The following is a 27672-nucleotide window of genomic DNA, read 5'->3' as shown; positions in this document are numbered from 1 at the left end:
GCTACTCAATATAATTTCTAAGCAAATGACTTTGTAGGTCAACATACAAACTGGTTATTTAACAACTGAACCCGAGTTAAACAACCTCCTGGGGCACTTAGCTAACAGTGGGTTATGCAGCATGTTAAAATCTTGGCAATCTAAATATGAAGTGATGAGGAGGATGGTGGAGAATTATAAGTAAATAAATGGATGTTGTGAGATGACCAAAACATATTTTTGTCAGAATACAAGATCTGAACAATAATGTGAAAGAGCCAGGATACTACCTGGATACTTAAATAATCCTGCTTAACAAAAGATAAAAGACACTGCATTGCACTCTAGAGATTGCCTTCAGGAATTTGAAGAAAAATAGATATATAAAGAACAAAGGAAACAAAAGATAATTGGAATGGTATATGGCATCAAAGGCCCTTTATTTATGTAAGATACAAATATACATCTATCCCTGACAGATGGGGAATTCAACTAATTAAATCTGATTTTTTTTGTTGTAATAAAAAAGTCAATAACAGTAAAAAAAATGAAACTAATGAATTGTTTTAAAAATCTATTTACCCTCCTTTTTCTAAACCCACAATGTGGTTAATTCTTCATTGGTTCCCAAATTAAAGACAGATGATAAACATTAGTGTAACCAGTGAGGTGTCGATGGCTGAACAAAGCAGCACGGTAACAGAGTGATTAGTGTAATGCTAGTACAGTGCTAGCATCCTGGGTTCATTTCCGCAACTGCCTGCAAGGAGTTTGCACTGGCTCTCCATGACTGTGTGGATTTCCTCTGGCGGCTTCCACATTCCAAAGGTGTAAGGTAAGTTAATTGTTATCATAGGTTAATTGGAGACATTGGAGTTGTGTGATGAGGGCTCATTGGGTCGTCGGGGTCTGTTACTTCCCTGTATCTCAAAACAAATGTTTAAAAAGTGCAGAAGAGTACCAGAGATGAAACAAAATTGAGAGGGATGTTGTGTATAATATTATGGCTTTCCAGTTTACTAAGAGAAAAAGAATAGCCAAATAAAAACTGGGCTCTCTAAAAATAGAGGTGGGTGATTTGCAACTGCAAAACAAAAACAAACGAAAAAAAGGATATTACAGACTTGCTCACCTAATTAATATCAGCTTTCATAACACAGGAGGACAGTGTACCAGAAATACAACAAATCAAAGGGATGAACTTAACAGAAGATGTTAAAGAAACTCAGTTGAGAAAACAAGACCAAACACAGACCTCCCTTTAGAGGTACAAATCATCAAATACTTAAGTATAAAAACAGATGTAGATTAGGAAATTACAGATTCTCTGAGCATGATATTCCAAAATTGGAAAATTTCCAACACCCTTTAATTAAGGCAGGAGAAATTAACTTGGAAATTATAACTCTGTATGTCTAATGTTAATTGTGGAAATGTTACTGCCACCTTTTGTTATGTAAAGAGTAATTAACCACTTAAACATAAAAACCAAGTGGAAGGAGTCAGCACAGCAGATAAGAGTAATTTAGGATGTAATTACATGAATTTAAAGAATACATTCAATAAGGGAACATTGACCAAAGTAGAACTGGAAGCAACCTGTTTCATGGGTACGAAATTGTTTGAAGAAGAAACGAGAATAAACAGAATCATTGATGGTATAGATATGTGGTTCACAATGAAATATTACACCAAAGGGAGGCAATAAGTAATGAACAATGAATAAAGAGGGTGAAATAAATTAATCAAATTAGACATTATTATAAAGAACTTCACTATGAGCACCCCTCCTGCCTGCACAACATGACTCCCTGCTGCCAGGTTTCTGTCATAATTTGGCTCAGTGCTTCCTCATTATAACTTCTGTCCCTAAATATAATGGCATTTGCCTCTACAACATGCTCTCTGATGACACCATTCAGCCACAATGATCTTTTATTCAACTAAAATGCTTTTGGAAAATGTTTTCCAACAGGCAGTTCAGTCCCAAACACAAAGTTGTAATGTTACAATAAAGGTCTAAAAGTGCAAGTAGAAAAATTAAATATTTCATTGGAATGTATTCATCCCACAAATTATTTTTAACATCTCGATTTTCCATTTGATGGTCTGTCTCCTACTAAACCCTTGCCATGTTTCCTCCAAAGCTAAAAAGGAAGTCCCCAAATGAGAAATGTGCTAAACAAAAATAGGTGAACTATTTTTCTTCAAATAAAAAAGACACAAGATTACAAAGGCTCTATAAAGAATGTCACATAAGTGTTTCTGAATATATACACTATTGCATTTAATTTGTTTTGTACACATTCAAAAACAAATTCATTGGGCCACCAAGAGATCGGTATAATTTGCCTGATTTATTTTTGATTTTTCAAATGTAAACTAACTTTTCACTAGACAAACATACATTCAGAACTTTGTACTAGTATGTCTTGCATCCATGAAATATGATCATTTCCCTAACATGCGAGCTGCTTCTATTTCCAATTTTACTTCCATTTTTAAACTTCTTTGCTCTATAGCTTCGTCTTAATTTTAACCTTATCTCATCAAAATGCCCGTTTATTGTGTGCCCTTCAACAACTCTACTTTCATGCATTTAAAAAGGGAGAAGAATTAGAAGGCGTTCAGAAACAAATCACCTTTATATTTTTAACTTCAGAAGTTTTGATTCAGCAAAATTTCTTATTCATTATTCAATGGTATTCATTTATATTGTACAAAAATACCTGAGAGATCCATCACCACACAACTCAAAAATCTACGTGATATTGTCCTGTCACATGATCAATGATAAAACTTGTTTCTAATCTACTTATGTCGTAGACTAAACCAATGGAAGCATATATTTATTGAAGAGACTTTAAAAGAAGAATGAAATTATTAATTTTCACTAAACACAAAAGTGCTCCAGAGATAGGGCTGTGGGAAAGTTGACCAGTATATTGTATGGAGTACTTCCAAAGATTCCCACTGATCTTGGTGACACACTACATTTGAAGACTTTTAGAAGGATTTATAGCTTACCTTCGGTCCCAAGAATTCATTCCCATGTCATTAAGAAACAGTCTACAGTAGTAAAAAGGTGCCTGAGGTTCTTGATGAGTAGATTCTTTTTGACTGGCCACACTCATACAATAATCCTTGCTCCACCTTCTCATGTATTCCTCCTCCTGATTGCTTTGTCTCATTATAGCATCCATGATGTTCTTTTCCTGATCACTGTTCATTCCAACTGGTGGTGGCGCTGGCTCACTGAGTCCCAGTTTTGGATGTGGCAAACATTCTGGACTGGAGTTAACCAAGTCTTCAAGCAGCTGATCAAGATTATCTTGCTCTGGTTGACGTGCACTGTAGTCAGGCTTCTGCACGTCACACTGACCATCACCCATAAAAGTAACATTTGTAGAGGGGGACGCCCTACTGTCTTTAGAACAGTTCACTGGATTGCTAAACGGGCAATACAGAATCTGACCATCCCATGAATACTTTCCAGAGATATCACGCACAATCACCCTCACATCTGACGCAGGAAGGCTTGGATCACTACTAGACGTCCTTTCTAACATCATGGTTTCAGCAGGAATTTGAAGATAGGAAATAAGAGTGCTATCATTAAGCACAAAAAGTTGCAAATTTGGGCTTTTGAAAACCTCAGCAGATAGGTCTGATGATTCTACATAAGGGTTGTCATGGTTCTCACTGACGAGGCTATGAAGTATGGCAGGACCTCCTCTGAGTGGATAGTGGCCCAAATGATTAATCAGGTGTGTCATTACCATACGGGCTGTAAGAGGGACCAGCTCCAAACTTCTCCTCTTCTTACCTGTAACAACCAATAGCAAAAGCTATCAAAATATATAAAACAATTCATCTCAATTTTCCTCCATTTATAAAATTAACAACCTTGGTGTTTATTCTTCTCATTTCCTAGCTTGACCACATTACATCTGTATTTTATAAATCAGATCATTTGAATGGATCTGTCCAAACCATTATATACAGAGCTCCTACAAGATCTCCCACCTTTAAATTTGGGCAAAAATACATAAAAACTTTTGCTAAATCTCAAGACCTATCTTCAGGTTTAGCAAACATTTTGGAATAGCAGCTGCAAAACAGACGACAAGCCTCAATGCTGCCTGGCCAAAGCCTCCATCTACAGTAACACTCAGGCTTCAAAATCCATAGAGATTCAGACTCTCTTTTGCCACAGTGACCCAGATAGAATGCACACCACCAACTTTATTCACCTAGTACTCCAAACTGTATGCTTTCATGAAACTGAAATTCATTGCTGGAAATGCCACTCAATGGAAGCAATATTTGTTTTGTTTATTTTGTCTTTACTTACTGATATAGTGTGGAACAGGTCCTTCTGACACCACCCAGCAACCCATCTATTTAACCCTAGTCTATTCACAGGACAATTAATCTACTACCTGGTACACTTTTAGATTTGGGAGGAAACTGGAGCACCTGGAGCAAACCAACACACTCACAGGAAGAAAGTACTAAGTTTCTTACAGAGGACGCTGGAACTGAGCTCTGAACTCCAACGTTCTGAGCTGTAATAGCATCATGCTGACTGCAAAGCGGTCAGGGGTCCCAATTATCATAGAAGTGGCAGTTACAAACTTCAATGACTAAAGCAGATTTTTCTACTTCACGATTTAGGAAGATACTAATTTCAATGTTCTATTTCTTTCCATGGTACATTTTCACACAATGATGACTCAGTCATAGACAATAGGGAATGCAAAAAAAAAGGCTTTAATCTGGAAGCACCAATTTAATTTGTCATTTTTACAAGCAAGAAAGCAAATTATGCTGCATTTATTGAGGTTTACAAACCTGCTTTTTCTCTTCATTCTTTGTTAAGAATAATAATCCTGCACTAAAATGCTGTTGTACACCTGTTTGCAACCAAAATCATACTTTGTCAAAATGAAATGAGCTGTTCTGAATATGACCTTGCATTGGTATGTGGGCTACAATGGAGTTCTGAAAATCAGCCTGTCAGAAGTGAGCCCCAATATAATTAACATCTTTCAAAGGTGGTATCTTCCATGCAATGCAAAACAAGCCATGATCCCACAAGTAAGGCTGTACATGTTATGCTGGTGGCTTGGAAAAGGGGAAGTTGCAAAGGGTAGAGTGAATGGCACACAACCTTAATACTGTTGTTCATAATTTTAAACGTCACCAGTCAGTCATTTTGAAATAAAGGAACAACAATTTGTTGGAAGCTCTTGGCAGGTCAAGCAGCATCTGTAGGAGGAAAGAAATTCTCAGGACTGATACAGGGTTTCGACCTGAAACACCAGCAATTCCTTTTCTCTCACAAATATTGCTTGACCACCAGCAGATGGTTTATTGCTCCACATTCCAGCATTGCAGCCTTGATTTTTAAAATAAGGCATCTATTGAATAGTCTGTTCAGATTATTTTCAATGAACTTTCAATGCCCTAGTAGAAGCAAGCTGAATGAAGGCAGTTGGATCTTTAGCAGTAAATCCTTTCAAAGGACCTGAACAAGCTATCCCCTTACCCACTCCCAAGCAACCGCTCCAATGAAACAATTGAAAAATACCTATAACGGTGGCTCAGTTTGGCTGGATGTAACTTCTGCCAAAAATCAAACATTTCTAAGATTCAGAACATTCTAATTGTAATTAACTAAAATTAAATTGAAACTCAAGCCCTAAAACATTGAAATAAAAAGTTTTAAAATAAACTTTTGCTTATTCTCAATTTTTTGTAGCCATTCTCCAATGAAATTGATTTAAGGTGCAATTAGGTGTCACATTTTGAGAAGACAAATTGGGATAGGAACTTTATAGTGAATGGTAAAGCCCTGAGGAATGTTGTACCCTTGAGTACAAGTACATGGTTCTCTGAAATTCATGTTTAGGTAGACAGGGTAGTGAAGAAAGCTTTTGGCTCGCGGGCCTTCATTAGTCAGGGCAATCAGCATTGAAGATAGGGCATTATGTTACAGTTATACAAGAGGATGATGAAGCCGGCTTTGGAATTTCATCTTTATTTTAGGTCACCTGCTATTGGAAAGATCCCTTTAAGCTGGAGACAATGCAGAAAAAAAATTATGAAGCTATTTCTAGGTTCGAAGGGCTGAGATATGGAGAGAGGTTGAGCAGGCTACAACTTCATTCATTGGAATGCAAAAGGATGACAGGTGATCTTAAGCAAGCGTATTAGATAGTGAGTCTTTTATCCTTAGGGTTGGGGAATCAAGAACTAATGGACATATGTTTGAGGTGGGGGGGTGGGGGGAAGAGATTTAATAGCAATCCGAGCAGCAACTTTTTCCACCCAGAGAGTGGTCCATATATCAAATGAATTGTCAGAGGAAGTGGTTGAGACAATACTTAAGAGGCACTTGCACAGGTAACTGAATAGGAAAGGTTTAGAGGAATATGGGCCTAACGTGGGCAAATGGGCACCTTGGTCAGCATGCATCCACTGAGCCAAAAAGGCTGGTTTCCATGCTGTTTAACTCTTTGATTCTAAAGTAAAGTTACCTCTGCCTCATCTGACCCTGTATGGGTACTGGAGTAGATACCACACTGCAAACAGTGTATGGAGGTTTCATGTTTACATATGCATGTGCAGGAATCCCAGACTTGCTGGCATTTCCTGGCAAAATTCAGATCATTAATTGTCTAGTAGGCTTGATTATTTTTATTGTAAACATACTTTTCAAAATGAAATCCAATTTCTCCCAGTGTTAGTTTTGATGTTTATCTTACTTCGACAAAATTCAAAACCTGGAAGTGGAAATAAAACACCTATTTTATTTAACACAAGAATGTCCTGCTTTAGCTTGTATGTTTGCATTTAACAGTAATGTCTGGACTCAAAATATGAATATATACACCCAGTAGCCACTTTATTAGGTACCTCCTGTACCTAATAAAGTGGCCAATTATTGTATGTTCATTGTCTTCTACTGCTATCGCCCATCTACTTCAAGGTTCGATCTGTTGTGTGTTCAGAGAGGCTTTTCTGCACATCACTGTTATAATGTGTGGGTACTTGAGTTACTGTCACCTTCTTGTCAGCTTGAACCAGTCTGGCCATTCTCCTCTGCCCTCACTTGTTAACAAGGCGTTTTTGCCCATAGAACTGCTGCCCACTGGGTGTTTTTTTTTTTTATTTATTGCACCTTTCTCTACAAACTCCAAAGACTGCTGTGTGTGAAAATCCCAGGAGATGAGCAGTTTTTGAGATACTCAAACTACCCCATCTGGCATCAATTATCATTCCACAGTCAAAGTCACTTAGATCACTTTTCTTCCCCAGTCTGATGCTTTGACTTTACAACAACTGAACTTCTTGAACATGTCTGCATGCTTTTAACCACTGAGTTGCTGCCACATGATTGGCTGATTAGATATTTGCATTAACAAGCAGGTGTACCTCATAATGTGGCCACTGAGTGCAATTCAAATAAATAATTAATCATTTATATAATCGATAAACAGTTAATAACTATGACTGGTTGCATCATGTAACAAATTTTAAACAGAACCTAAAAGTCTCTGCAAACAAAAAAAGGCATTCAGCCAAAATTTTCCAATCAGCATAGAATTAAGGCTGGTGTTAAATAATTTATCTTTAGTGGGTTAATTCTTACATTAAAAATGTGAAATGGAAAATCTATGTTACACAATCAAAACTACGGCTCTTTATTTAAGGTCTGTGGCTGTGATTGTACCAAACTATAACTTTTATATTAGTGTGTTAACATCCCCAGAAAGAGTGTTTATTTGTATTAAAGAAATTAAGTCTTCAATGACTAAATTGGAAGAAACATCTTCTATTGGAGATTTCCTAAGAATTGCAATTCAGTATAAATTATTCTACATATGAAGCACTTACTTTCAGTGATAGTAAGAAGGCTGCCTAAATCTTTTGAGACATATGAATGTGTTGGTTCAGAATTTTTGACATTTCCCAATGTCAAAAATGGATCATATTCTGTAGAGGAGACATCTGCAAGAGTCAGCAGGTATTGACTTTGTTGAGTAAAGAGGTTAGAGCCATAAACACACGAGTGTAATACCTGTAAAACAAAAAGCAACAGATGGGTACGATGAATCCCACACACGGTTATGATCTGATTCATTGAGCTAGTTTTATGAGTTCCCTGACACTGCAGCTTACTGTTAATTAATTCATTTTGTAAACAGCACAATGAAATGGCAGCATCATTTCTCTTTTCTATCAAATCCATATTATTTTACTCCTCCAGGATCTAATTAAAAGGAAAGATGACGCACAGTGACTAATCACTGCATCGCTGCTGCTGCATTTACAAGCATGTGAACAATATAAAATTCATCCTTAAATAAAGATAAGGTGCATTCTTAATGTGGTAATTGATGGCATGCTATACAAGATTTATTTGGTATTATTTTATTTTCACTAGTTGCATTACTTCTTTCTAAAAATGTTGAAGTAAATTAGTAATTCAAGTCTGAATTGTATTAGGTTCTGATATTGAAACTCTCAAGGACTTCTCTCTGTAATCTAACTTTTATCAAAAACTTAAAATAAAATACGAAATTTAAAAAAATAACAAAAAATGAAACTAAATGACATTTGTGGAGGTGCAGAGGATATTTACCAGGATAGAAACATAGAAAATAGGTGCAGGAGTAGGCCATTCAGCCCTTCAAGCCTGCACTGCCATTCAGTATGATCATGGCTGATCATCCAACTCAGAACCCTGTACCAGCCTTCCCTCCATACCCCCTGATCCCTTTAGCCACAAGGGCCATATCTAACTCCCTCTTAAATATAGCCAATGAACTAGCCTTTTAAATGCAAACAACAGGAATTCTGCAGATGCTGGAAATGCAAGCAACACACATCAAAGTTGCTGGTGAACGCAGCAGGCCTGACGAAGGGTCTTGGCCTGAAACGTCGACTGCACCTCTTCCTACAGATGCTGCTTGGCCTGCGCGTTCACCAGCAACTTTGATTGAACTGGCCTCAACTGTTTCCTGTGGCAGAGAATTCCACAGATTCACCACTCTCTGTGTGAAGAAGTTTTTCCTAATCTCGGTCCTAAAAGGTTTCCCCTTTATCCTCAAACTGTGACCCCTGGATTCCGCCTGGATTAGAGAACACAAGTTATGAGGAAAGTTTGAGCAAGCTGGGGCTTTTCTTTTTGGAGGAAGGAGGATGAGAGGCGACTCTTGGCTACTGTTGTAGTTGGCTTTACTTTAAGTCTTTTGGACGAGGACATGTTGAAACGGTGGAGAAACTGACTGCAGGATGCATTTGCAAAGTGTGTAAAATTGTAGAAACAATTTTGCAAAAAGCATAACTGAATGGTGCTTTAATAGGACGTGTATTATAGAAATTGGAAAAAAAACCATATACAAAGATGATTAAAGTTGGAATTTGGTATTGGTTTATTATTGGCACATGTACCAAGTGAAAAGCTTCTGTTCAAGAGTTCAACTCCAGCTTACAAGAAGTCCATTCAAGAGTCTGATAACAGCAGGACAGAAGCTGTCCTTAAGCCTGGTGGTAAGTGCTCTCAAGCGTTTGTATCTTGTCCCAGAGAGATGACTGGGATGGGAAGGGTCCCCGATGGGAGGGGAGAGATGACTGGGATGGGAAGGGTCCCCGATGGGAGGGGAGAGATGACTGGGATGGGAAGGGTCCTCGATGGGAGGGGAGGGATGACTGGGATGGGAAGAGTCCCCGACAGGAGGGGAGAGATGACTGGGATGGGAAGGGTCCCTGATGGGAGGGGAGGGATGACTGGGATGGGAAGGGTCCCCGATGGGAGGGGAGGGATGACTTGGATGGGAAGGGTCCCCGACGGGAGGGGAAGGGTCCCCGACAGGAGGGAGAGATGACTGGGATGGGAAGGGTCCCCCAGTTAGTTTGGCTGCTTCCTGTGGCAGCAGGAAATCTCGATGGATTCACAGGAGGGTAGGTTGCCTTGCATAATAGACTGAACTGTGTCCACAGGTCTGAAATTTCTTGCTATCTCGAGCGGAGCAGTGGCTATACAAAGCAGTGGATAGGATGTTTTCAATGGTGCATCTATAAATAATTGTAAGAGTCATCATGGACACCACAATTTTTTGCAAATAATATAATTACTAGATCAACACTTTGGTAGGTTTAGTAACATGGGTCATATTTTGCTGATCTCCCTGATCCCAACTGCTTGATCATGCTGTGTGTATTGCTTCTCGTTCTCCCAATTTCTATTCCTGGCCCCTAACTGTCGGCTTTCCCATTCTCTTTCAAAGCCTTATTGATATTTTCTGTTATCCTATTATGAAGGAGTGGAAGACAAGATACTTTGCTGGTTTGCACTGTGAGTGAGGTAATAAGGGACCATGGTCTGAGAATCAGACATTCAATCTTACCTCAATGAAGAAAGAAAGTACCTTCTCCACATGGACAACAACATTTCCTCCACCATCTCCATCAGCACAGGTGCACCACAAGACTCTGTGCTGAGCTCCCTGCTCTGCTCACTTTACACTTATGACTGTGTGGCTAAGCACAGTTCCAATGCCATATTAAACTTGGCTGACGACACCACTGTTGTAAGCCGAATCAAAGGTGGTGATGAATCAGCATATAGGAAATCAGGCTGAGTGGTGCCACAACAACAACAACAACCTCTTACTCAATATCAGTGAGACCAAGAAACTGATTATTGACTTCAAGGGGAGGAAACCAGAGGTCAGTGAGCCAGTCCGCATCAGAGGATGAGGTGGAGAGGTCAGCAACTTTAAATTCCTCAGTGTTTCTATTTCAGAGGACCTGTCCTGGGCCCAGTACAACTACTAAGAAAGCAGGGCAGCGCCACTACTTCCTTAGGAGTTTGTGAAGATTCGGCACGACATCTAAAACTTTGGTGAACTTCTAAAGATGTGTAGTAGAGTGTATATTGACTGGCTACATCATAGCCTGATATGGAAACACCCACACCCTTGAACAGAAAATCCTACAAAAAAAAAAGGGTAGATAGGGCCCAGACAACCATGGGTAAATCCCTCCTCACCAAAGAGTACATCTACATCAAGCATTGTTACAGGAAAGCAGTATCCATAATCAGGGACCCCTCCCAGGACATGCTCTCTTTTCATGTTGCCATCAGGAAGAAGGTACAGGAGCCTCAGGATTTACACCACCAGGTTCAGGAATAGTTATTACCCCTCAACCATCAGGCTTCTGAACCAAAAGGGATAACTTCACTAAACTGAATTGTTCCCGCAACCTATGGACTCACTTGCAATGATCTCTTTATCTCAAACTCTAGATGCTTTTTGCCTTTATATTTGCTTTTTTTTTGTATTTGACCAATTTGCTGCACACTGGTTGAACACCCACATTGATGCAATTTTTCGTTGATTCTATTATGGACTTATTGAGTATGCCCACATGAAAATGAATCTTGGGGTTGTATACAGTGACATATATTAACTTAGATAATAAATTTACTTTTTACTTTGAACTAAGGTTTTAAGTGCCCTGATTAAAGTCTCATAAGGATTCAATAAATATCTAAGCACGTGGGAGATGGCTTGTGATTTAGAGAACTTGCTGAAGATGACAAAGGGATAATTTGACAACTATTTTGTCAAATGGTAGCTTTGTCTAGCAAAGTAAAAATCATCACAAATTAAACAATAGACTAAAAATGTATTAGACAAAATATTTATAGAATTATTGACATTACAAATCCAAATTTATAATTTTCACTGGCAATGAACTCTATCCAACTCCAGTTCCCAGCTCCAAAGTGAGTTTGATATATGGGTAATTTTGCAAGCACAGATTACAAGCTAAGGTAGAAAGTAATGGCAGGATGGAAAAGAAATTCAAATAGAAAGTGAAAATATTTAGTTAAAGCCAAGAAAGGAGAAGGAAGCAAATGGCTAGAGATTCAGCTGAAGCTCACAAGGGGGTTTATACACAACACCAAAGAATATTATGCACAATTATTTGACATAATGAGAATTAAAGACAAGCCAATGAACATTTTAGAACTTCATTTCCAACTCCACCTTATCAAAATATCATTTTTTTTCTTTCCCTTAAAGAAAAGTGCTATATAACATTGGTTTAACCCAATGTGGATTAGGAAACTGCTTCATCGAGCGCCTTCACTCCGTCTGTCACAAAAGGTAGAATTTCCTAGTGGCCACCCAGTTCAATTCGACTTCCCATTCCGACATGTCGATCTATGGTCTTCTCTGCTGCCTCGATGAGACCAGTCACAAGTTGAAGGAACAACATCTCATATTCTGCCTGGGTAGCCTCTGACCCAGAAGATCATCAATTTCTCAAACGGGGTAATTTCTTTCCCTTCTCTTTTTCCATTCCTCTTTCTGGTTATCCTCTCGCCCCTTCTCTTTTCCTCACCTGTCCATTAACTGCCCTCCTTCTTCCCTTTCTTCCATGATTCACTGTCCTCTCCAATCAGCTTCCTCCTTCTTCAGCCCTTTCTCTCTTAGAACTATTACCTCCCAGATTCTTACTTCATCCCCCTCCCACCCAGCTACCTTCCACCTTATCTGGTTTCAGCTGCTACATAGCAACCCTTCCCCTCCAACACCTTTCTATTCTGCTTTCTGACCCCTCCCCTTCCAGTACAGATGAAAGGTCTCAGCCCGAAATGCCGACTGCTTCCATAGATGCTGCCGGACTTGCTAAGTTCCTCCAGAATTTTATGTGTGTTGCTCAAGATGTCTAGCATCTGCAGAATCTCTTGTGTTATTTAATGATCAGTCTTGCCAGTGTGCTCTTAAGTCAAATTTTCACTGAGGTGTAGCTATGAGCCTTCTCAGTAATTACATAATTGAGTTTCACATTTAAACTCAAACATGAAGTGCTGATGGTCTTTACAGTGAAGGCTTGCTAGAGCAAAATAAAAGCAACAAAATAACTAATCATACAATTGTTTGGTTTGGTTGAGAAAGCAAATGCTTACTGCGAGGCAACCTACAAAAGGCATTTATTATTGCAGCCACGAGAAGCTATAGCATATAATCTGCTTTCCATTCAAGACAGATCCATATGTAGTTATACTCCGTTGCTAACAAGGAATAAAATGAGCCAGTGCAACTTGGTTTTACTCACCGACAGATTACAGAAACAAGAACCCATAATTCAATTTTCAGGGAGAAATTGACACAGTTCAGTGCACTTGAAATCAATTGAAACTCTTTGCTCAGTTTACAGAAAAATAATTAATTAGAGCAAAAGGCTAGTTACTGAACCTTATGTTTGCGGTTTTAGGATATCTACTCAAGGACAAGTTAGAGCGACTGAAAGAAACAAAGGATATTAACTGGTCCAGAAACTAAATTTAATAATAAATAATATGCATCCAATGAGTATCAGTTTACACAAAGTATATCAAAAGTTAATACTGAGTAAAAGGGATATCAAAGTTGATGACAAGAACTGCGAAACTGTTCAGCTGATGATCTTTAAATGCCTCAGAATAAAGCAAGCCATTAAGACCATAGCACCAGTCACAATTTTGAAAGATAGATCTGATATTTTTGATCCTGGCTGGTTTCCTAAAGCACTCTAGATTTTTCCTTATGAAGTATTTATTGAATACTTTTGAAAGGTACTCATAAAACTTCTTTGACCATCCCTTCAGTCAATAAGTGACAAAATCATGGTCATTCATTTGAAAATAAGTAAAAATTCAGGTGTTTAAAAATATGGAATAAAACGGAAAATGTTGGAAATACTTAGTTGGTCAATATTGTCAATAGAATGATCAAATGTATGTGAACAAAATAATACTTGTTAACATTATATATATTAAATCAAGTTATATTAATTTATTGACTTGTCAATGCTAAAAATAACCTAAAATGTCCCTCACTCATTTAGGCTAGATCTAATAAATTAATTTATTAACATAGCAGCAGAATATAATGTAGAACCTCTGAAGGCTATTTGTGTGAAGGCTATTGTGATTTTACTTCTGGTAAGATGGCAGCATGTGTAAACGCAGTGGCCTTTTGGGGGCCAACTAAAGGTATTATTTTCTTTGTAAAATTTGTTTTTTTACCATCTAAAGACAATTCTACTCGAAGAACATTGGGTACTTCAGAGCTACTCCATCAGAGAGCTGCTTTTTGATCAGAGCAGCTGGACTGGTGTCGGAACTAGAGCCTGGCAAGGTGTCGAAGGATCCGGTTGGGATATTAGAGGAGCTGACCTGCCTCCAGACCATGTTGCTGCCTGCTACTTGGAAGCATTGGAGTTGGTGCAGTATAACTGTGGGGATTGTCTCAAACGTTTCACTTGAAGTCATAAAACTCTGTTGGACAGCGATACTGTAAGTTGCCACTGGCTTGTTACCCTTGTTTGGTGAAGGGACAGTCAACATGGGAGCTGTGTAGCCTCAACTGTAGCAAGAACTAGGCCTCAAGCCTCAGGCTTGCCTGTTGCTGCAGACCAGGTGAGAGATACGGATGTGCTACAGCATGGTTGAACTTGGCTGGAGCCTGACCTCTCCTGTCAGTGCTGCCTTCCCATGTTTGATCAGTAGAATGACAGGCGGATTGGGTGCGTATGTACATTGCCGGGAGACTGTACCATCGACTGCTGGACATTGTCGCTCAGGATCATGGACTATACACGTTTTTTTTGAGTGAATATGCTTCTTTGGTCGATATTTTGAATAATGTTACTCACTACTTTTGAACGTTTGCTTGCTATTTTGAATGTTTTTCACCTTGGCCTCAGAGGAACGATATTTTGTTCAGCTGTATCTATGTATGGTTTGAATGATAATTAAACTTGATTTTATTTGACAGTTTGACTACTACCATTGTCCTCACTTTTTGGATAATATCTGTTGGTAATGATTCTATGTTGAATTTAATCCTACCTTCACCCTAACACAGAGCAGCTCTTTCTATTGCATATTCCCTCTCCTCCACTAACTCTCTTTCAACTTCCACTGCTTCATGCACCCTTCCTCCAGGGCAAAGACATTCCAAAGAAACTAAGGTATACAGGATCAATTTATGATTGTAATTCATTCAGAATTATTTATTATAACAGAGTTTCATGCATAATGTGATTGTTATTCAATTAACTCACAGCTATCTGGCAACTAAATGGCCTTCAATAGTGAAAGTCCTAAACTATAGGACAATACAAAACATACATACCCTGTATATATAATCTAATAAAGGTGCCTGGCGTGCCATTTGGTCTTCCATCAAAGCTGCACTAATAGGCTCCAATAAAGCTTCCACAGACATTGCCATACACCAATCCAAGAGACAGAGTAGCAGGGATACTATTAACTAGAAGGTAAGAAAATATAATGCATTATTCTGCATTAGTTTCAATCTTTGCTGTGCAGCTGGAAAGGAGTAACATAAAAAGTCACACTCACCCTTTTATCTGCATCAACAGATGAATGTTCTGCACTGGGCAAGAGAAATGCAATAGTGGCAACAAGGATCTGCATTTAAAAAATATTGTTCAGTTTTATTACAGTACATACAAACCATTTGTTTAACAAACATTTGAATCAATTTCAATGGTATACAAGAATAATATGATTTTCACACTCAGGCAACTATGAAAGAAAGCAATTTACCTCAGCAATTTTCTTGGGGAGCTGTGATTCATATTTCTTAAGCTTTTCCATATGAGTAACCAACAGTTGCAGCATGTCACAAGCCACTTCAGCAACTACTTTGTTGGAAAACTTAAAACAAAACATGTCGTTGAAAATATAAACCACATCTAAACACTCTTTTTAAGCCACAATCCAATCTTGACACGTTCAGTGAAAAAAAAACTAGTTTTGGGATAACTAAGGTTGTGATCTGACTTGTAAAATTCATGAACAACTAAAGAAAATTACAAATAAGAGTTAATTCACAATAGAAATAATATAATTAGTTATTTGCATAATAACCAAAAGGAAAAAATATTATCATATAAATTTACATTGGATGAAACTAGCATTCTGTTATCCAAACAAAGTAAATGACTTCACAAATAAACATTTTTTAACCCTTGTTATGACTAACACTAGCTGACCAGGGATATCAATTATATATATGTCATCAAGAGCCCCTAATCCTTTGTGTACCTTTGCAATGATTCCGACATATTGTTAGTTTCTCAGAATCTTATACTGCACAATGAAAGAACTCTCCCTGATCATCAACAGGTTAAGTACTGTCCCTGTCTATGAATGGATGCAATTTTCAACTGTGACAATTGAGATCAGCTGGCTTGCAAATGGCTGTTTTATATCCAGACAGTTAGTTGCGTAAGAAAGCCTAATTAGCAGTTGTGCATCCCTAATAAAGATATTCTGCACAGCTGTTATGCAACTAACATTCAGAATCTTAAGGATTATCAAGAAAATATTTACCTTTTGTTTGGTTACAAAGAATCAGGAATACTTTCTTTTAAAAACAAGGCTAGGCAAGAGAATTGCAACAATGGTCTGTCCTATCATTTCTTGTTGCAGCAGAGGGTACTATACACTGAGAATGCTTTCTTTGTGCATTAAAGTATTTACCAATTGATAGTAATTAACTATGGGTAGAAAAGTGGACATGACAAAGATCAGTCTTGACATTAATGAATGGTAAAAAGGTTTTAAGGTAAAAGGAAGATACAACTGCCCCTTGCTCTTATTTCCCATTCTTATAACTTCTAAAGAATTTTAATAACTTTTTACTGCATTTTATCAATCTATTTTAGAAACATCCTCTTGACATGTCACAAGTGCTAAAATAGCAGATAAAATTCATGCTGCATTGAGAACATTCTGAACATTTTCCTATTGTTTTAACATTTATATATATAGTAAATATTATACACATCGACATTATGCACAGCATACTTCAAACTAAAGTTCACACAGAGAAACAGTTAATTAACTACCAAAATTTTCCTTTCCTTTCTAATGCTAATTTCAAAGAAAGTTTTTCTTCTACTTGAAAATACATGAAGTTATATGTTAATATTGTACAAATATCATTAGCATTGGAAATGATAAAATAGTTCTAATCTCATTGTAAAAACAAAAATTCACCTTTCTTTTTTATAAAATTCATGTCCCTTGAACTTAGAAGAAAAATATTGACATTTTATAAACCTCAACTACTATTTCTCATTTGTCAACATTTATTACCAAGCACAGCTGAAAAAAGCTACAACTTCTGCACATCTAAATTTCTATAGTGTATGTAGACTTAAGACTTAAACAACACCCTCAATTCTTTTGAAACAATGGAGTAATATTTTCTTAAAGTCTCATGGAAGCTCTATGGTATTTGTCATAAGTGCAAAAGAAAAATTAAACTCTCAATGAAAGTTAATTTTGTTCTTAACACTTCCATTTCAAATGTATTTTGAGAATCTGCTTATACCAAGAGAGTATACATCTATATTACATTTAACATTGTAGGCCAAAAGTCGGAATCAATTTTAGTAAATGCCAAATAAAAGGACATGCAATGCCGTGATCCCACCCCTGATGCAGGAACTAAAGCTCTTTAAAAAAAAATGAAGTTTCACTCCCAGAAAGGGGAAAGGTATAAGAGCAAAAGCCAGAGCCAACTTGGTGAGATGGAGAATATGATGATAATAATAATAATAATAAATGCTAATGCACGACATGTGCCAATACATAACTGAAGTGAGAATCAAACTGATTGTAGTAGACTAAGAAAGGGAAAAGGAAATTATGATAGGCAAATACAACAAATTGGAATAAAATGACAATGATCTTAAAAGAGACCTGAAAGTATTTTATAGATATATAAAGTGAAATAGGAGGCAGAATGACTCAATAGGGACCAAAATGATAAGAGCCAAAGAGGAAGGGTAAGGACCTTAATGAGAACTTTGTATTGGTCCTTTACCAAAATCTCCAAAGGGGGACGTTATAGGAGCAATGGGCAGGATGAAAACTGAAAAGAAGGTGGAAGTAGTAAAGCTGGCTATGACTTAATTCAGTAAGTCTCCTTGCTGTCATAGTCATACTTCATTGATCCTGAGGGAAATTGATTTTCGTTACATGCTGAACATATACAAGTGTGAGGATTACAGAAAGACTTGCTGTAATCATCTGTTACTCCCCAGAAAAAGAATGGTTGGGGCCAGTTTAAAAAACAAAGACTTGTGGAAGCAATAATTTAATGGCAGCATGATAACAAAGTAGTGTATGGACGACACTACAAGCAGAAAGTTGTAGTAACAATATTGCTTCCAGGGGCCATTGAAAAAGAACACTGTTTCTTATATACACACACATACGTAGCAGTATTCAGGTGTGAACAGTAAAATATTCATATCAGTAGATGGTATGAAACTTGTAAGAGTGATAATTAGTGGTGAGAACAATAATGGATTACAAAAGGATATATATTGGCTAGCACAAGGAGCAAACGGAAACCAATACAATGATGAAGCAATACATTTTGGCATGAAGAACAAGAAGCAAAATGCAGACCATACTGCACAATTATTAAGGGCTGCGTACAAACACAGACTCCTAAACATATAAAAACATTATACCTTTGCAACTGACAGGGCACATTGAGAGAATTACTTAACCACAAATCATATATTTTCTTCAATTCTGGACACTATACTTAGAAAGAACTGAAGAATCCTTAACAGACGCAGATATAATTTCCTAAATGATTCCACAAAGTAGGGGTTTTAATTACAGTACATTCCCCAGAAATGAACACCCACTTATGGGCCTCCCATAGATTGACAAACTTCCATATTATAAAAGTCACAAATCCTATGTAAATACATACTTTCGTTCCTATGAATGTCAGAACTTGAGTCCTCTCTCTCTACTTTTAGTAATTGTTCATTCTTATCAGCCTTATGTGCTTTTGAAAGAATTCAACACAATTCTGTGAAGGCACGATTACCATACAAAAGTGATCTCTGTGCATTTTCTGACATAGTCAAAATTGACTTATGATTATCTGCAAAAATGGAATTCATTCATTTCCTGGGGACATCCTGTTCAAGAACAGACTGGCTAAGCGGATGTTGCTCTACTTAGAAAGCAGAAAGATTTGCTAGAGATGAGTAAGATCATGACACGTTCAATAGGCTAAGTAGGGAAACTACTCGCATTTATGGTTGGTTCAAGGACCAAAGGATTCAAAGTAATGGGAAAGGATGAAGGGCGGGGGCACTTAAAAGAGTAGCTCAAACTTGCTTATGATATGGAACTAATGGTCAAGAAGGGTGGAGGGAAAAGAGTAATAGAAGGCTTCCAGAAGTTAATTCAATTGGTATGAAAAATATTATTTCCAGGGTTACAGTGGAAGAAGTAGAATTGGACTGTACTTTGCAAACAGTCAGTAGGACCTCAGTGGGATAGGCAACCTCCTTATTTGCTGCAACAATACTCTGATTCTACAGAGGTAAAAAGATGGAAAGGTATACGGAGGGAATTCTAGAGAATGGTATTGTCAAAGATTCAATGAGAACTTAGGGTAGGCTGTGTAAATTTCCCGTTCTTTTAAACTTAACTGCTAATACGGTGCAGAAAAGAGAATCAATCTGTACTTGTCCAAAATACTTATCTTACAATTGAAGACAAATCCAAATAAATCAAAACAATCAAGTGTACATATACTGCTGCAAAATATTTAGGAAGAGGCATTGATTATTGAACTGAAAACAGTTTTTGTTCTCCTGAAATAGCATTGCAAATTGTATTTTTATCCATTACAAAGGCTATAGATAAAAAGTTGTTTTATTTGGTTCCTTTGAAATGAACATGTCACTCTAGAGAGAATTAATTATTACCTTAAGTGTCACACCTAATACATTGAGTGCATCTTGGACCTGAGCGTGGTTTGTGCACTGCACCAGTTCTTCACTAATCCAGATTCCAAGACTACACATTGCAATGCAGCTGAATAAAAATCAAAAAACACACATCAAGCAAAATTAAAAGTTGCATTTGAGTATCCATTGACATTGTTATTCTCTCCAACTTCTATTTTTCTTAGGTCTCATTATCAATGAGGTACAAGCAAAATCCAGCAAAGATTTTTCTTCTACCAGATGAAGCTCCATACTTGGACACAAACCCTTCTCTGTATCTTCATTATTGGAGATTAAAAATATGATGTAATGATACAATTAAAGCTACCTGAAATCAATTTGATTGTAATCAATTGATTAGAACAAGCTGGACCCAGTTGTCCATCCCCTCCCAAACACACTTGTCCCTAGGTCACACCTAGGGTTTGTTTCCCAGTCCACTGCAGCAATCTTTGTCGTAGCATCCTGCAAAGCAGAATGGTCTGAATGGCAAATAGGCTACAATGGCTTTCTGCTGGAAGGCCTTTTTCCCTGTTTCTAAACTTCTCTGATCCAATCAGAGGAATTCTGAAACAATTGGGAAACAAATTAAAATGAATTAATTTTAAACTATGGAACTACCTGTATTGAATTTAACAAATGCAGTTGTACAACAGTCAAGCAAACAGATACAAGATACATTCAGTCCCTCAGATCAATAAATTAATACTGAGCCTAGGAGCATTCCAGGACAAATAGGGGTCAGATGCACATACACCTATGAAAACCAGAATTGGAACCAGCTGTGGGTTGTACACAGAACAATGATCAGGTCGTTGACTGTCAAGGTACACTTGTATTAATGATCATTGAAGAGGAGATGCTGTTACTAATCCTCACTGACTGATGTCTGCTGATGAGGAAATTGAGAATCCAGTTGCAGATGGAGGGTCAAAGGCTCAGGACTTGAAGCTTAATGATGAGTTTGGATAGGGTGATTGTGTTGAATGCTGAATAGCCGATGAGCAGCAGTGTGATGCAGGAAATCAGAAACATGACAAATTCTGCAGATGCTGGCAATCTAAAACAACACTCTCAAAAGGCTGGAGAAACTCAGCAAGTCAGGCAGCATCTATGGAAATGAATAAGCAGTTAATGTTTTGGGCCAAGACCCTTCTTCAGGACTGGAATGGAAGGGGGAAGACAACAGGATAAACAAGTGGGAGAAGGGGAAGGAGGATGGCTAGAAGGTGATAAATAAAGTTAGGTGGGTAGAAAAGGTAAAGGGCTGGAGAGGAAGAAATCTGACAGGAGAGGGGAATGGACCATAGGAAAAATGGAAGGAGGAAGGGACCCAGGGAGAGGTGATAGGCAGATGAAAAGAGGTAAGTGGCCAAAGTGGGGAATGGAAGAAGCAATGAGGATTTTTTTTTTAAACCAGAAGGAGAAATCAATGTTTATGCCATCAGGTTGGAGGCTACCCACATGGAATATAGAGTGTTGCTCCTCCAACCTGAGGGTGGCCTCTTCGTGGCACTAGAAGGAGGCCATGAATCAACATGTCAGATGTAGGAGTTCATGTTGTCTAGATGGTCGACAAGCCAGAAAAACCACATACTGTATGTTGTTGACTTATTGTGGCAGTAGACAAACTGGAGTAGATTCAGGTCACCTGAGGCAGGAGTTGATTCACACCATAACCAATCTCTTAAAGCACTTCATTACATTCAGTGGAAGTTGTAGTTTAGTAAATTAACTAACAATTTGAAAATGCACACACGAGGAAATCTGCAGATGCTGGAATTTCAAGCAACACACATAGAAGTTGCTGGTGAACACAGCAGGCCAGGCATCTATAGGAAGAGGAACAGTCGACGTTTCGGGCCGAGACTCTGACGAAGGGTCTTGGCCCAAAACGTTGACTGTACCTCTTCCTATAGATGCTGCCTGGCCTGCTGCGTTCACCAGCAACTTTGATGTGTGTAATTTGAAAATGCATCTTTGATTTGTGACATAATAGTCAAATCTAATGTTCATGTCTGTATTCTAATTTTGCACTTCTGTTGAAAAAATAGTAGATTGAAAAGCAGTCTGATAAACTTTTGATCAATATGGGATTTTTTATTCGTACATAGTGGCAGATGTTGATTGAACAATCAAGTACATTACAGCATGTGAATGTATTAAAACTTTCCACTAAAGTTTATGCTTGGTGTCATAACTGTTTTTGTGGTTTATATTCTATTACATTGTACTAAATCATGCATAATATCCTGTACTGACATTCATTTAAATATCACAATTCACATTTGCAGAAGATTAAAAGTGGCGAAATATGCCAAGGCAAACTGAAAAGAGACATTGTTGTCTAGATTTTATTTTATTCCCTTTCTCAGGATGTGGTGTTTCTGGCAAGCCCACTCCCGATGGACTTGATAAACGATCATTCTGAACTGCTGCAATTCTTCTGGAGAAGGCATTCCCACAGTGCTACAACATAATAATGTTGATGACAGTTGAAGAAGAGCTAGCAAACTGAATAACACCTTCTAGTACCAGGCCAATTGCACTGTAGGTCAAAGCCTCTTCAAGTGCATATTTAAGTAATATTTAAAGGAAATGATGGTTTCATATTTAACAGCCTCTCAGGGAGTGAGTTCTTGACCTCACCTTCTTCTGGGTGAAGAACATATCCTTGTTATTACTTCCCTTTAGGACCCTCAAACTTTTATATTCCTCAATCTCCCACAGATCCGCATTCTCAGTGTGCACTTTTGTCCATGAAAAGGACCATAGCTAAGAAGAAAGCCTAGATGAGTTAGAATTTTCCAGTGCTGTAGATAATTTTTTCCCCTCCAATCCAATCTTCTTTCATAATGGTATTAACCTGTGATCTTAGTAGTCCTGTATACAGTTCTAGTATAATCTCTGCTCTTATATTCTATGCCTAGGCACCTAAAAAATTCCACAAATTTCCTTAACCATCTACTGATCTTTAAGGATCTGAGGATACACAATAGGACCCTCTGTTTATTCACACTGCTCAATATCCTCCCATTTATTGTATATTGCTTTAGCTTGTTGAGACTTTCCCAAAAGTATTAACTCACACTTCTTTGGATGAAATTCTATTTGCATTGTTACTATCAGCTAACCAAATAATGTATGCCTTTGTATAACCTTAAGATCTCCTCCTTACCAGCAACTACAAAGCCATTTTTCTATCATTTAAAAACTTCTTTCCCATGCCTCTTACATTTATATTGAAATCACTGATAAATATTGCAAAAGTGGGATATGCAGTTCTAAGATTTAGAGATGGCAATACAAGAATTCAATATATTTTGAAGTCAAAACAGGGTGCTCAATCAGAGGGACATTAGGACCTCGTGTGTCCTTTCTTTCACAGAATCCTGGTTAACCCCGTCTGTACCAGATGCAGCGATTCATCTCGACGGGTTTACTATTGTCATAGTCATACTTTATTGATCCCAGGGGAAATTGGTTTTTGTTACAGTTGCACCATAAATAATAAATAGTAATAGAACCATAAATAGTTAAATAGCACTATGTAAATTATGCCAGTAAATTATGAAATAAGTCCAGGACCAGCCTATTGGCTCAGGGTGTCTGACCCTCCAAGGAAGGAGTTGTAGAGTTTGATGGCCACAGGCAGGAATGACTTCCTATGATGCTCTATGCTGCATCTCGGAGGAATGAGTCTCTGGCTGAATGTACTCCTGTGCCCACCCAGTACATTATGTAGTGGATGGGAAACATTGACCAAGATGGCATGCAACTTAGCCAGCATCCTCTTTTCAGACACCACCGTGAGACAGTCCAGTTCTATCCCCACAACATCACTGGCCTTACGGATGAGTTTGTTGATTCTGTTGGTGTCTGCTACCCTCAGCCTACTGCCCCAGCACACAACAGCAAACACGACAGCACTGGCCACCACAGACTCGTAGAACATCCTCAGCATCATCCGGCAGATGTTAAAGGACCTCAGTCTCCTCAGGAAATAGAGACGGCTCTGACCCTTCTTGTAGACAGCCTCAGTGTTCTTTGACCAGTCAAGTTTATTGTCAATACGTATCCCCAGGTATTTGTAATCCTCCACCATGTCCACACTGACCCCCTGGATGGAAACAAGGGTCACCGGTATCTTAGCTCTCCTCAGGTCTACCACCAGCTCCTTAGTCTTTTTCCCATTAAGCTGCAGATAATCTGCTCACACCATGTGACAAAGTTTTCTACTGTAGCCCTGTATTCAGCCTCATCTCCCTTGCTGATGCATCCGACTATGGCAGAGTCATCTGAAAACTTCTGAAGATGACAAGACTCTGTGCAGTAGTTGAAGTCCGAGGTGTAAATGGTGAAGAGAAATGGAGACAAGACAGTCCCCTGTGGAGCTCCAGTGCTGCTGATCACTCTGTTGGACACACAGTGTTGCAAGCACACGTACTGTGGTCTGCCAGTCAGGTAATCAAGAATCCATGATACCAGGGAAGCATCCACCTGCATTGCTGTCAGCTTCTCTCCTAGCAGAGCAGGGCGGATGGTGTTGAACGCACTGGAGAAGTCAAAACACATGACCCTCACAGTGCTCGCTGGCTTGTCCAGGTGGGCGTAGACACGGTTCAGCAGGTAGACGTTGGCATCCTCAACTCCTAGTCGGAGCTGGTAGGCGAACTGGAGGGGATCTAAGTGTGGCCTGACCATAGGCAGGAGCAGCTCCAGAACAAGTCTCTCTCAGGGTCTTCATGATGTGGGAGGTCAATGCCACTGGTCTGTCGTCATTGAGGCCGCTGGGGCGTGGCGTCTTCGGCACAGGGACGAGGAAGGACGGCTTCCACAGTACAGGAACCCTCCGGAGCCTCAGGCTCAGGTTGAGTACATGGCGAAGTACTCTACATAGCTGAGGGGCACAGGCTTTGAGCACTCTGGTACTGACACCATCCGGTCCTGCAGCCTTGCTTGGGTTGAGACGTTTCAACCCAATCAGGATAGATTTACAGAGTCTCTCAAGAGCAGAGGTGGAGGAGTATGCCTCACGATCAACTCCTCTTGGTGCGTAAATATATAGTGCTGTCCCAATTCTGCTCTGGAATATCTTGCAGTTAAATGCCATCCATTTTACCTTTCATGGGAGATTTCCGTAATCATTTTGGTAGCGGTATACATTCCACCTTAGGTCAATGTCAATCAAGCTTTAGATGATCTGAGTAATGGGATCAACATGCACAAAACAGTGCACCCTAACGCCTTCACCATCGTTTGGGGGATTTTAACCAGGCCGGTTTGAAACAATTACGAAACAATTACCATCAACAGATCACTTGCAATGTCAGAGGAAACAACACACTGGACCATTGTTACACCACCATCAAGAATGCCTACTGTGCTATACTGCTGGCCTTCATAACAAAGGGAATTGAGTATAAGAGCAAAGAGGTCCTTCTGCAGCTGTACAGGGCCCTGGTGAGACCACACTAGGAGTACTGTGTGCAGTTTTGGTCTCCAAATTTGAGGAAGGACATTCTTGCTATTGAGGGAGTGCAGTGTAGGTTCACAAGGTTAATTCCCGGGATGGCGGGACTGTCATATGTCGAAAGATTGGAGCGACTGGGCTTGTATACTCTGGAATTTAGAAGGCTGAGAGGGGATCTTATTGAAACATATAAGATTATTAAGGGATTGGACACGCTGGAGGCAGGAAGCATGTTCCCGCTGATGGGTGAGTCCAGAACCAGAGGCCACAGTTTAAGAATAAGGGGTAGGCCATTTAAAACGGAGTTGAGGAAAAACTTTTTCACCCAGAGAGTGGTGGATGTATGGAATGCTCTGCCCCAGAAGGCTGTGGAGGCCAAGTCTCTGGATGCTTTCAAGAAAGAGATGGCTAGAGCTCTTAAAGATAGCGGAATCAGAGGTTAAGGGGATAAGGCAGGAACTGGATACTGATTGTGGATGATCAGCCATGATCACAGTGAATGGCGGTGCTGGCTCGAAGGGCTGAATGGTGTACTCCTGCACCTATTGTCTATTCCATGCCCTCACTTTGGGAAGTCTGATCACCTGGCTGTACTTCTACACCCTGAGTATAGGCAGAGACTGAAGACTGCAGCACCAACAGTGAGGACCAGAAAGATATGTACAAGGGAAGCACAGGAGTGCTTACAGGACTGCTTTGAATCGGTGGTCTGGACCGTATTCAGGGATTCATCTTCGCTCCGGATGAGTATGCTGCAGCTGTTACCAATTTCATTAAAACCTGCATGGATGAGTGTGTGCCAACAAAGACTTACTGTACATTCCCAAACCAAAATATGTGGATGAACCAGGAGGTACGTCGTCTTCTGAAGGCTAGATCTATAGCATTCAAGGCTGGCGACCCAGGTCTTTACCAGAAAACCAGGTATGACTTGTGGAGAGCTTTTTCAAGGGTGAAAAGACAATTTTGAACAAGGCTGGAGGCGACTTCGGATGTATGACAACTCTGGCAGGGTTTGCAAGACATTACTTCCTACAAAGCGAAACCCAATACCGTGAATGGCAGCGATGCTTCACTACCAGATGAACACAACACCTTCTATGCCCCCTTTGAATGGGAGAATATAACGACATCTATGAAGATCCCTGCTGTGCCTGGTGACCCTGTGATTTCTGTCTCAGAGGCCGATATTTGACCGTCTTTAAAGAGAGTGAACCCTCGCAGTACAGAAGGCCCCAGTGGAGTACCTGGTAAGGCTCCAAAAACTTGGGCCAACCAACTGGTGGGAGTATTCAAGGACATTTTCAACCTCTCACTGCTATGGGCAGAAGTTCCCACTTGCTTCAAAAAGGCAACAATTATACCAGTGCCTAAGAAGAATAATGTGAGCTGTCTTAATGACTATTACCGGGTAGCACTCACATCTAGAGTGCTGAAATGCTTTGAGAGGTTGGTCATGACTAGACTGAACTCCTGCCTCAGCAAGGACCCACTGCAATTTGCCTATTGCCACAATAGGTCAATGGCAGATGCAATCTCAATAGGTCTTCATACGGCTTTAGACCACCATACAAACACCTATGTCAGGATGCTGTTCATCGACTATAGCTCAGCATTTAACACCATCACTTCCACAAACCTGATTGATAAGCTGCAGTGCCCGGTCCTCTGTACCTCCCTCTGCAATTGGATCCTTGACTTCCTAACCAGAAGACCACAATCTGTGCAGATTGGTGATAACATCTCCTCCTCGTTGATGATCAACACTGGTGCACCTCAGGCGTGTGTGCATAGCCCACTGCTCTACTCTCTCTATACCTATGACTGTGTGGCTAGGCATAGCTCAAATACCATCTATAAATTTGCTGATGATAACAACCATTGTTGGTAGAATCTCAGATGGAGATGAGAGGGCGTACAGGAATGAGATATACCAACTAGTGGAGTGGTGTCACAGCAACAACCTTGCACTCAATGTCAGTAAGACGAAGGAGCTGATTGTGGACTTCGGAAAGGACAAGATGAAGAAACGCATACCAATCCTCATACAGGGATCAGAAGTGGAGTGAATGAGCAGTTGCAAGTTCCTCAGTCGCAAGATCTCTGAGGACCTAACCTGGTCCCAACATATTGATGCAGTTATAAAGAAGGCAAGACAGCGACTATACTTCATTAGGAGTTTGAAGAGATTTGATATGTCAATGAAAACACTCAAAAACTTCTACTGATGTACCATGGAGAGCATTCTGACATGCTGCAACACTGTCTAGAATGGAAGGGTGGCTACTGCACAGGACTGAAAGAAGCTGCAGTGGGTCATAAATTTAGTCAGCTCCATCTTGGGTACT

General features: G+C 39.2%; 1 protein-coding gene across 6 annotated transcripts in view; it reads right to left on the bottom strand.

The window, feature by feature from the left end:
* ralgapa2 (Ral GTPase activating protein catalytic subunit alpha 2) overlaps positions 1-27672 on the bottom strand; it is a 538758-nt gene that overhangs the window by 203850 nt on the left and 307236 nt on the right. For all 6 annotated transcript variants that reach the window (XM_063056244.1, XM_063056246.1, XM_063056245.1 and 3 more), the window contains 6 exons: positions 19831-19939; positions 15623-15733; positions 15416-15484; positions 15186-15323; positions 7882-8065; positions 3007-3805 (listed from right to left, as the gene is read on the bottom strand). In XM_063056244.1, coding sequence (XP_062912314.1) covers positions 3007-3805; positions 7882-8065; positions 15186-15323; positions 15416-15484; positions 15623-15733; positions 19831-19939 — 1410 coding nt within the window. The remainder of the gene's footprint in view (positions 1-3006; positions 3806-7881; positions 8066-15185; positions 15324-15415; positions 15485-15622; positions 15734-19830; positions 19940-27672) is intronic.

This window comes from Mobula hypostoma, chromosome 8 (genome assembly GCF_963921235.1).
Source record: "Mobula hypostoma chromosome 8, sMobHyp1.1, whole genome shotgun sequence".
Lineage (NCBI taxonomy): Eukaryota > Metazoa > Chordata > Chondrichthyes > Myliobatiformes > Myliobatidae > Mobula > Mobula hypostoma.
This window is presented reverse-complemented; position numbering and strand designations above follow the sequence as displayed.